Source organism: Enoplosus armatus, chromosome 24 (genome assembly GCF_043641665.1).
Source record: "Enoplosus armatus isolate fEnoArm2 chromosome 24, fEnoArm2.hap1, whole genome shotgun sequence".
In the NCBI taxonomy this organism is placed as follows: Eukaryota; Metazoa; Chordata; class Actinopteri; order Centrarchiformes; family Enoplosidae; genus Enoplosus; species Enoplosus armatus.
In genome coordinates, this window is record NC_092203.1 from 3,193,922 (window position 1) to 3,206,261 (window position 12,340).

Consider the following 12,340-nt stretch of genomic DNA (forward strand, 5'->3'; position numbering starts at 1 on the left):
AGTTACTGAGAGGCTGAAGGAACCAACTAACTGAAAAACTGAACCCACCACTTTAGGCATGAATAGATCAACATGCTTTGTGCTTGAGCTCCTCCGACTTCATCATGTATAAACTCAGACATTTTCACTGGTTGGTCAAAGAGTCTGCTGCTGCATCATTCAGTGTGGATGGTGTGTTCAGTGTGTGAAAAATGCAGCAGGGCTGCTTCGCTGCTCGGAGTGGTCACAGACACAGAGGCTGCCAGACTTTCTAACATTTGAAATGGCTTCTTAGACTTCTGCAAAAAGTCCAAACAAGGAAAATAAGTCAGAATGTACTGCAAGGCTGTTTTTGAGCTGCCGACATACGTAGAATGGTGAACAAGAGGACTGTGTTGTTAGCCTGAAGCTGAAGACTCTTTAAGGTTGGTGACGCTGTTGGAGAAATGCGACCTCTGTGTTTAATGTCGTTACCTTTTTATTATTGTAATCACTTTTCCTTTAAAAAGCGTTCCATTATGACACTTGTGTGTTGCTGCTGCCAAACAAACTGTGGAGGCGCTTCAGCCTGGCTTTGACTTATCACACAGCCCTACGCACAGCTCTGGTGTTGATTGACTCAGAGAGGTTAACACCAAACTGCACTTCAGATGTCGGATATCATTAATAATCAGCGTGAGCCAGCAATGAGTAGTACAAATGCATCACTCTTACAGAGAGCAACAAGCCTTTACAGCGTACTGTGAATTCATTTTGTGTAAAAAGAAAAAAGAGGCGACAGGAATTATGAAGTGTGATGAGAAATATTTGTCTTTTCTTTGTTGATGGAACATGATGTGAAGAATGTCCTCGCCGCTGTGTCACCGACAGCAATTAGCCGGCAGTTATGAGAGACAGCAGTGGGAGTTTGAGGGAGTGAGGCACACTGCAGGAAACAGTTGGATAGAGTCTGCAGAGAGTGCTGAAATGTATCAGACTCCACAATCTGCTGGGGTGTAAATAGTTTCACACTGCTGAGAATCAGTTGGATCTTTTGTACACTGCAGGACTGAAAAGCATGTTTGAAAACTGGGATCAAGGATGATTAAAAAAGAAGAAGAATGACTTCTGCTATTAAGCCACACACACTCTCTGCATCTGTGTTGGTGTGCGACAAAGAAATCCATACTTGCTTTCACTCCTCAGTCTCAAAGGTCCTTAAGTGAACTTTGTCACTACAGATAGAGCCAAGCACTTTGTGGTTTTCATTTTCAATTCCCGCAACTGACAAAAAAGGAAACGGGCCGCGCAGAGGGTCGTTTCTTGTTTTTGGCAGACGAGGACAGGCTCGCGCACAATGGCAGGAAAAGACACACGAGTGTCTCCGCATGAATGGGAGGTAAGTTGAAGGAATAGTTTGATGAAATACATGTGCATATTCCCTTTCTTGCTGAGAGTCAGGTGAGAAGATTGATACCACTCTCGTGTCTGTACAGTAAATATGGAGCTACAGCAACTGGTTCGGGTTAGCTCTGGATTGCCTACTGGCTCTAGCTCCATAGCTAATGCACACACATTAGAGTTGTATCAATCTTCTAGGGAAAAAAAGAGGGCAAGCATATTTCCCAAAAAGTCAAACCACTTATGTAAGTCTTTAAATATGTAGTTTCAATTTACATTTTACAATCATTGGACTGACGCAAGGAGGGCAGAAGTGTTTGAATGCATCAAACATGTGGATTTATTCTTTAAACTGATATTTTATTTTTTCTCAGTCCCCAGATTATGAGCCGTCACTTCCTGTTTCAGAGAAGTCCAATCCCCTGACCCGCGACATCGACCGGGTCTCAGCCAGTTGCATTGTGAGGATGTTACAGGCCTGTGACGCCCAGATGTTTCAAGAAGAGACAGGAGCCACCTACCAGGTGCAAGTATTCGATAAGCGTTAAGTAGCCTTCAAGTTTCTTTTACAAAACTTTATCCTGAAACAATTCCTTAAGGAAATGATTATGTAAATATGTCATTTTTAGAGGCTTTCAAGTGAACGAGTGGTGGAAACATTAATGGAGGTTGCTAAGAGGGTGGAGCGCATTCTCAAGGTATCTGCTTTCTGTCTGTCTGTCTGTCTGTATATCTATTGGTCAGTCAGGCATGTTGTCAAAGCAAGTTTTCTGTTACTTTAACAGGATCCTCAGGACAGCCTTGTTGTGCTGAGCGGTTGTGGGACTTCTGGTCGACTGGCTTTCCTCATCTCGGTAAAAGTTGTCCTGAAATGCTCTCCGCGTGATTTAGCCTGCTGCAAACCAGGAAAAAGGAAGCAAACAACTGCACCTCAAACACTGTTCAAGTTATTTGGTCTCATAATGATAAAAATACCATTTTCCATTTTGTTTCCAGTGGAGTTTTGTTTGTTTCAGGGATGTTCAAGAAGGGAAAGTGATATCGTAAAGCAAGACAGAGCCAGCCAGACCATGCATCTGGTCAAATCTTATTTGTTTTACGGAAAAATGGCTTACTGTGTGTGTGTGTGTGTGTGTGTGTGTGTGTGTGTGTGTTGTTAGTCATGTTTCAACAGAGTGCTGAGGGAGCTGAACCAGAGTTTGGTCTATTCCTACATCATTGCAGGAGGAGACAGGTATGTAACAAGATTACACTCAACACTCAACCAGCAGGAATTGTTTACATGGTTTTGTTGTTTTAGCAGTAAAACACATCCTCTTTACTCCAGCAGTCTTTATTCTGACCTGATTGTAACGTCTAAGTGAAGTTGCTGCTTCAAACATAGAGTGAATTACAACAACCTTCCTCTTACAAATTAAAAGTTGAATTCCTAACCAATAAAACTCATTTGGCTTTAGCTTATGGTGTATGGTGACCATATTTTCAAACCCCCTGAGCTCTTCTGTCAGCAGCCTTGACAACGACACTTTATGATTGATTGACACACGTACAGACCAATCAGTGAATTCCGACGCGTGGCGCGTTGAGCGTTGGTAATTACGAGTGAGACAGAACATGGTAAACGTCTATGTAAGTGCTGGAAACAAGTATACCTAATGTTGTAATTATTATTTTAGTTTGGTAGTAGTGTTTTACAGATATTTGTTGGAACTCAGAACACCAAGCTTGAACCCGGGACAGTCCCGGACAAACCGGGACGTCTGGTCACCGTATTATGATGGCTAATGTTAGCAAACCATAGAAAGCTAACTAAAATTACTGAGTCCGTGAGCTGTTTTCTTTGCTTGAGCTATGCTATGTTGTAGCACGTAGCAGGACAACGTTTCAATATTTTTTATAATAATAAACTTGCTCTGTTTGTTTAAATATTATCTGTGACATGCTAAAACATAGTGGAACAATAGCACAAGCAAAGAGGAGCACAGAACTACTTCAGTAATATTAGTGATACACAGAAATAACTATCTAACGTTTGCTAACATTAGCTAACATTAGCCACTATAAGGTACTGGTCATTCCAGACCAAGTAGAGCTTTGGTCAGAGTAAGAATGTCTTATTTCCTCTTTATTGTCTCTGTCTTTGTCTCATTTTGCTCAGAGCTCTGCTATCCTCCCAAGAAGCTCCTGAAGATGACCCCAAACTGGGCATGCTCAGTCTGAAGAAGGTCAGGGCTATGGAGGAATGTGTGTGTACTGTTTTAACCAAACGCCAGCATTTGACCACTGCATGTTTTTGGCGCCCTGCAGGTCTGTGAGGGAAAGAAGCGGGTCTTGTTCATTGGTATTTCCTGTGGATTGTCTGTAAGTCACTCTAACTGGTCAGAATCTGAATTCTGTGTTGGACAGGGCCCTAACCTGTGAGTCAGGACCTTGTAAACTTGCAGATAACTTGAACTAGTTTGTGTACATGTGGCTTCTGGCCACTAGGCTCCATATGTGGCGGGTCAGCTGGACTACTGCCTGCAGCACCCTGAGGTCTACACTCCTGTACTGGTTGGCTTCAATCCTACACATCAGGCCAGGTGTGTGAGTGTGTGTACACTTCACTCTTATAATGCCAGTAATATTATGTCATATAAATTAGGGATCATTTGGTATGAAATGTCCCTGTAGGTTTGAATAAAGTAAATTTTTAACATAAAAAATAATGATGTGTTAGGGATGAGCCCATACCAGGCTGCACATTCACTTTTCGCAGTGTGGTGCAAAGGATGCAGGAGCTTGCCAAAAGTCAAAAGGCCTTCCTCATCAACCCAGCAGTTGGGGTAAGAACCTCTCTACTTACACTCATCATACTCTTGTCGACTCAAGAAAGCAGTGTGTCTGTATTTTGGCCAGAGACTCTGTGTGTTTGTGTTCAGCCAGAGGCCATCAGCGGCTCTTCCAGGATGAAGGGAGGCAGTGCCACCAAGATTCTCCTGGAGGTTGTCCTGTCTGCCGCTCATGCTGCCACCTTCACGAACACGCCCATCACACACAAGTAAGCATGGTGAAACACACTGAAAAGCTTGCTAAATGATGGCATCATCTGCAGTTACATGAATATATTGACTCTTTGCACATTGCTATGTTAATATGCTGATGCTGAAACTGAGATTTCTAGGTAAATGTGCAACATCTCAAAATGTCCTAAAGCTAAAGCTAGCAGGTAATGTGCTTAGCTAGCTAGCATAAAGAGTGGACGCAGGGGGTAACAGTTAGCCTGGCTCTCTTCAAAATTCATACAGATTAAACGCACAGATTAAACAAATAAGATACAGAATAGAAATAAATTAGGATTAAAGGTGTTGGCAGGCATATTTTTCAACTTTGGACAGAGAAAGGCTAGCTGTTTCCATTCAATGCTAAGCTAAGATAGCTGAGTCCTGGCTCTAGTTCCATATTTAACATACAAACAATGAGAGTGGTATCAATATTCTCATCTAACTCTGGGGAGGAAAGCGAATATGTTTATTTCCCAAAATGCTGAACTATTCTTGAAATGCCTTTTGTAAGAATCCATGAAAAAATAAACAAACGATATCGATGGAAATAACAACTATCACTCTGTCAAGATCAATTTCTTTCTTTTCTTTTTCAATTTCTGTGTTTCCACATGTAGAGCTATAATCTATTTGCCAGATATTAGACAATCCAGAAACTGTTAAGAAGTTTAAATCACATTCACACATCTGGACAGCAAGCTGTCGGTAAGATTATAATAAAAACCCATCCTACACAACACTATTGCTCCTCTGTCATGACCTGAGGTCACCTCATGGCACCTCTCATCTCCAACTTTGCACCCAGAGGTACAACATGCTGCTATCTAAGTGCTTCTCTGTGTTGACAGCCATCAGCCTGCAGCTGATTCTCTATAACAGCCACCTGAAAAACATGTGTGAAGTCTCCAGGACATGCTTTTCACATTACTAGTGATTCAGTGCATGCCAGTACAGAGGAAAGCACATGTGGCTGCACGTTCATTGTTTCATTTGAATCCGCATGCTCTGTATGTGTTAACTACAGCAGTAATTAAAGTGTCACCAGCAAGTTGAGTATCATCACATAAGCTTTTATATGTCTGTAATAGCAAACTAACAACATAAATTTCATTGTGTGTTTCCACTGGGTGTTGCTGACCTCTAGAGGTCATTGCAGAAAAGAGATTCTGTGATTGTACAATTACTTTTTACAGGATTGTACATGCTTGGACACCACTGGTGCATAACATTTTAAAATTATTTTATGTAGTGTGTAACATGCACATAACATACACAGATACACAATACATTTGTTCAAACACTTTGTACCTGCCTGTACAGCAGAAATATCTAAAAGTTAGCTCCTTTGTTTCTTTCCAACAGGGACATCGTGCAGCACATGAGAGCATACGAGCAAACTCTGGACATCACTTACGCTCAGAATGAGGGTATGACTGCTCTGTTGGAGGCAGCTGGACGGAGGTGGAACATCCTGTTTTACACCTTTTACTTTAACCTTGAATTTTATTTAACAAGGCAAACAGACTCAGCCTGCAGCAGGCTGTTTATCTGCCAGTTGTTTCATCAAACATTTCTCAAAAATGCTGAAACAAAAATTACTTAAAAACCACCGGTGAAAAAAACAGTGAACTTTTATTTGTTGCAAGGTGAAAACTTCATTGAAACCCATAATAATGACATTTGTCAAGGTGGTTTAGATGCTCCTAAAGCTTCCAGTGGTAGAGAAAACTCACACCCACAATACTGGCAGCCCACACAGGTGCAAAATAAGCCTTTCCTCTCATAAACATCTAAAAAGCGTAAGATGATATGACTGCATTTGTGTGTTAAGCAATAAAAACGTGTTTTGATTCATGAAGAACATCTGACCTTTGAACTTACCCATCTGCCACTCTGCCATATGTGTTCCAGTTTGCGCTGTGGTGGCCGTGTGTGTTACCTGGGCTGGGGCTCCCTCGCTGTGCTGGGCCTCATCGACGCCAGCGAGTGTAACCCCACGTTTGGAGCAGGTGCGAGGAGTGTGATGCATTCATTAGCAGCGAAACAGTACGGCTTCATTTGCACCTGATTTAACTTTTGTGTGTGTGTGTGTTTGTGATTACATTGTGCAGAATCACGCTTAACAGTTTAGTGTGAATGTACTCAAAGATCCAGCAAATCTAAAACAATCTGTGGTTAATGATCAGAGATGCATTTTACCAGATTTAAGTAGTAATCTGGAACACATGACATGACATATATATTCTTTGTGTGTGAGACTACGGAGATGTTCGAGGCTTCATCAGTGGAGGCTACAGAGAGCTGAACAACAAAGAGGGTTCCCTTATTTCACTGGTATGTGAAGGGAGACAATGAATTATCATCTATTCATTTCCCTGTGCTTCTCCTCCAGTTACACTGTCAGTACGAGCTCACTCCAAACATGGAGATTTCTGTTCTGGGTTGTCTATGGGTCTTAAACAAGCCTAAAAAATCCTTACAAGGACTTACAAAGTATTTAAACGTGTCAAATCCACAAAAATCCAATTAAAATGAAATCCAGCTCTTATTTTGCACCGTGTTATGACATATCTGTCTCTGCTGACTTATAGATTAACCCAGAGCAGGATTAGTCTGAAATACATCCTACTGTACCTGCTTTATGAAACGCAGTTAGACTTGATGTCTGATTTCAATTAATCTGCTTTAGTCTTGTTATTATACTACTGGGCGGTCGTAATTGAGAGAAAGACTACTACTTGAATTCAGCAAACAACCCTGTCACATTTTGATTCAAATGTTGTTGAATCCTCATTGGTGAAAGGACATCACCTGACATCACCTTTTTCCGCCCTGCCCAAACTCTGTGTGATCGGCAGGAAGTAACAACTACTACAAAAAACTGGTGTACATGTTCCAAAAATACATGGTGTATACTTTAAGGAGGTGTTTGAACACAACATGTGTTTTCTTCCCTCTAGGGTCCTGATTTTTGCATAGCCCATGAGGATTTTTTGCATGTAATTCTGCCGTCTCTCACTGACCAGGACATCATTCTTCTTATCTACACGCACTCTGGTGAGACAACACATTTTTTTAGTGCTTGGATTTTGTCCAGATCAAATCAACGCGTGACACTGACAGCTTCTCGCCACAGACGATGTCAGTGACGTGGCGAAGTTGGCGCGCAGAGTGCGAGAAAAGACGTCCAACCTGCACGCTGTTTATCATCATGTTGATGGAGACACTGCAGCTGCTGTACAACAAGTATCTATCTATCTATCTGTCTATCTATCTATCTATCTATCTATCTATCTATCTATCTATCTATCTATCTATCTATCTATATCACATACAGCCATTGTTTTTTTTTTGCAGGATGACATCAATAAGCTGTGTTTTTCCTCTCTAAAAATCACTTGGGTGTCACCTTCTCCAGGGAGCTTACTGCACATGGTACAGCACACACACACACATGGACACACATATTGATTCAGTGACTCATTGGAGCATGATAAATAACTGATGATTTTTCTTCGTCTCCCACCCTCCTTCAACAGAGAGTCTGTATGGTTAAATGTTAAAAGACACATTTTGTCGTCATTGATTTTCAGTTGTATTTATTTCTTGTGTTCTCTTGGTCTTATTCTAGATGACAGGTTATTATTATTTTTTTTTACGTTTTCATTGTTTCCTCTCAGTCTAGCTTATGTAAATGCAGAGAAAAGAAAATCGATCCTGCCTTTCTCTCAGCAGTGGGAGCTGTCCACCAAGCTGCTGCTGAACGCTGTGAGCACCGGAGCTCACGTCTTAAAGGGGAAGATTTACCAGAACCACATGATCGACGTGCAGGTCACCAACAGCAAGCTGTACTGCAGAGCTACGCGTTTACTCCAGGTATAGAAAATGACACCCTTCATTGGACATAAACAGTACATGTTCCCGTTTCTGGGTGCCTTATTTTTTACTTTCTTGTGTTGTGTAATGTCCTTTTCATGGCTACTGCCCATTATTTTCACTATATGCTGTGAAGAAGGTGTGTTTTTTGGTTTCTATGTCAACTTTTTTACAGTTGAAATCGTGGCTGGATTAAGTTTCCATCTAGTACAGTGCAGACAGCACACTATAGATGGCACCGTAGTGCTTTTGGGGCCCCTGAAGGTCTGCTTTGCCTGGATAGTGAGCCTTCCCGATCTATTAATTGTACATTGTACCTGAGTCTGACCTTGTGGCTTGGGAAAGGAGAAATGAAGCCTCCTCCTTCACAGACAGAGGAATCAGTGGAGTTACATTAACCACTGACAGAGTTTTGGAGCAAAATTTGAAGCTGCCTCCTTCTCCTTCCAGAAGCTATCTCGTTGTCCTCAGTCCCAGTGTGAGGAAGCTGTTCTAAAGGCCGTCTACGCTGTGGACGAGCTGACAGCGGACATTACATCCTCTGACGTCAGCGCACACACACGTGCTGCCAGAAACAGGAGCAAGGTGAGGAGGCGGTAAGGTGCATCATGTACTGGAGGAATGTATGGATGGTGGCTTGCTCTATTACATTTTCTCTCTCCGTGTAGGTGGTCCCTCTGGCTTTGGTCTGTTTGCTGACTGGTTGCTCTCTCATGGAGGCGGAGTCTCATTTGGAGCGACAGCCAATCGTAAGGGAGGCTGTGGAGGCGTGCCTGTCATAATTGACATGGCATGATGTCATCATCAAGCTGAGCCCCTGCACACATATACTACATTCATGTATTTAATCCTTCCTCAATCAATTTCCCTCAGCTTTAACGTTGGCCTCAGATAAACTGATTTCTACTACATTTAGTGTAATTACAGACAGATACACAGAATCTTCTTTTATTGGTTATTGGTTTTGATCATGAGCTAATATTTGTTATAAGTGACAATGTGAACTACCCTGATCTGAAGATCTGAGTTTTTTGTCACCGGCACCTGGAGGCCTTAAATGTAAAACCATGTTATAACACTAAGGGGCAGACTTGACACCTTAACACAAGCAAACCTTGACATGATAATCTGCAAATGTACTCTCAGTCTGTACTGTGTCTTGAAATAAGTTGTTTCAAATATGTAGGTACATATAAAAGCAGGAAAACACAGCAATAAGAGCTCAGTTTTATGCACCTTTTCAGTGATCGGCAAGCACAATCCTTGTTCCCCTAATGTGGTAAACCCATCCTGACCAAAGCAGGTGTAAAACACGACTACCTATTTAATAAATACAGTATACTGCATAACTGAATTATGTTAAAAAGCCTCAAATTGATACTCTGGGTGATATTTCACTGACATTATCACCCTGTGTCCTGTAACAGTTTTGTGGAGGTACAGGCTCTGCCATATTGGTCCGTGTGATGTAACGCAACCTCAATCCCTCTGTTGCTCAACACACACACACATACAGGTACTGGATTATGTTGCGTGACGTGTGTGTATCTTGAGAGCACTTGAGCAGCTTTGGAAACATCTTTGGAGCAGAGCCGTAGGGAAGCACAGGCAGCCCAGGAAGGTAAAGTGCACATCAGGTCTGGATCAGAAAGCATTAGCACACAATACTAGTATTTATATGAACACCTCTGAAGAAATAATAAGGGTAGTATTTGCCACCTTGAGACCAATACAGGTGCTGCCACAGTACATAGTGAACATCTGCTGTTATCATTACACTGCTTTTATTATTGGGCCAAGGGGTGATTCATCTAGTTTTCAATTTAGAGGGTATCTATCCATGCAGATCATTTAAGTTTTCTTTTGCCCAGGTTTTGAGATTCCTGTCCTGAGATTTCTGCCGCTGCCAACACAATTAAAGGAAAGTGAATAGAATTTCACTCAAAAGCAACATCTTTTATCAGAATTATTCTCATTGTTGTGGATAATCCCCAGAACACGCTGTCAAGGTTTTTTATTTGGGGCTATTTTTCAATTAAAACTTTTGAATGAAAACTGTGCTGTGAGTGTACAGCAAATAACATTCCATTTAAAATTGAATTCAAAACACAGAAGTTCATCTAACTCTTGGCGAAAAAAAGCGACGAAGCATATTTCCCAAAATTGAACTATTGTTGAACTATTACTTTAAATCTTTTAAAAGAGACAGACATCTCAAAACTAGCTAGATACCACAACAGGTAGCTGGTATCTGAAGGAAAAGTATCCATTAAGTTCAAAATATGACAGCTGGTTAAACCCCACCGATCTAGCAACACTTCAGTTAGCACACTCTCAGGTGAAATAATATGACAATCACCATCCTGTGCATTTATTTTTATTCATATCAACGTTATTACATTCATACTGTATATTTGTTCACTTGGTGATGTCACAGACTGATGGACAGCCAATAGCAGCATAGGCACACACACACCAAAACCCTCCTGGTACCACAAACAGGAGGTTTTTGTCAAACTAAGCAATAAGAGATACACGTTTTGCCTTGTTCTGAACACACACTGACCATTTGTGGAATGAGTAAGCCTGGAGCCCAGCTCACTCACTCAGCTTGGTTTGGGTGAAATGAGAGAAAATACTCCTAAGGGGCCTTAAAAAGTATATTTGCCAGCATTTTAAAGAGCAGCTTTGATCCATTCTAGCCTCCTTTAACAGGCTCTCTGACTCTGCTGGAGAGCCACTTTCAGAAAGAGATGTCAGGAAACAAAAGACAGCCACTTAACCGCGATCTCCCCCTCTGTTTCCGTCGATCTACCTTCATATAACCATGGATACAGTAAGGCATCAGTAACATGCTTCACGCTGTTGTTCCACACGGCGGGTTATGCAAACCCCACCTGAATCTACAGCATGCAACACACACCTTAGAAAAGCTGCAGAAAAAGCTTTACATCAACCTGAATTTGCCTCCTGGCGTTTACTGTAGATATTGTCAGAAACACACAGATATGCTCAGTGCTCTGGTGTGGAAGTTTTTAACTGGATTCCTGGGAAAGAAATATGCAGTGAATGAGCACATTAATTTGACTATATATATATATTCACATATATATATAATATAATGAGGTACAGTTACAGAAAAAGCATGTTTCAAGGGAAAACATTCTAAATTTCTAAAATTGAAACAAAATACAACAAAGCTGCTAAAATACAGTTTGTGATTTGGAATAAGTTCCTTTTTCTGTCACTTTTGGAGTAGAAGTAATCCAAACGTAACTTAAAACATTTTGGGAAATATGCTCATTTGCTTTCTTGCTGCTAACTGTCTCCTGGCTTTAGGTTCATATTTCGCATACAGAGACGAGAGTGGTATCAATCTTCTTGGCAAGAAACCGAAAAAAGCAAATTTCCCAGAATGTCAAACTATTCCTTTAAGGGAATCATGCTACATCAGATTTAAGCAGTTAATTAAGTAACAGCTAGGAGATGACCTTTCAAACAGCAAACTGGTTGTCCAAACCCCTGAGAATACAGCATTGACTTAATGACACAAGTCAAAAAAACAAAGGACAAAGAATTGAACTGATACATATAATACACTGTCTGTTCTGTTAAATACTAGTGAAACAGTCAATTTACATCTAAAATATCTCCGAGGTACTTGGTATCTTAATGGCTATATGATTCAATAATTCATTAAACCTGTGGTCCACTGAACACAAAACTGAGTTTATATAATACACTCACAGGTGTCAATCTTTTTTGTTTTGTTTCAAAAATAGACCTTATTCGTTCACATACAGTACAGAAATAGACGTATCCCTTCATACATACAGCTCACTTAAAAAGCATACAAATAACCATTACAAACAGGATAAGGTGGTGGTTTCAAGTTTCAAGATTCTACATGTAGTTCACTGTGACTCCTCCTACACCGGATCTGGAGTGATAAAGTGCTTCAAGTGTTTGAGTCTTTGTTTTTGGTAACAGTTTCTTAACCTACATTATTTCACCCGTGTAGTCACTGACAGAGGAAGGGTTTATGGGACCTTCTGTGCGTC

At 41.0% G+C, this 12,340-nt stretch overlaps 1 protein-coding gene across 1 annotated transcript; it reads left to right on the top strand.

The window, feature by feature from the left end:
- The first annotated feature begins 1,315 nt into the window (after positions 1–1,315).
- gckr (glucokinase (hexokinase 4) regulator) lies at positions 1,316–9,061 on the top strand. The gene is made up of 19 exons (XM_070930850.1): positions 1,316–1,357; positions 1,734–1,883; positions 1,989–2,063; positions 2,145–2,213; positions 2,520–2,593; positions 3,518–3,584; positions 3,667–3,720; positions 3,847–3,941; positions 4,079–4,184; positions 4,281–4,399; positions 5,766–5,864; positions 6,315–6,412; positions 6,661–6,737; positions 7,364–7,460; positions 7,540–7,649; positions 7,761–7,838; positions 8,136–8,279; positions 8,730–8,864; positions 8,948–9,061. The coding sequence occupies exons 1-19, from the start codon at positions 1,316–1,318 to the stop codon at positions 9,059–9,061; spliced, it is 1,803 nt and encodes a 600-aa protein (XP_070786951.1).
- The last annotated feature ends 3,279 nt before the right edge of the window (positions 9,062–12,340 follow it).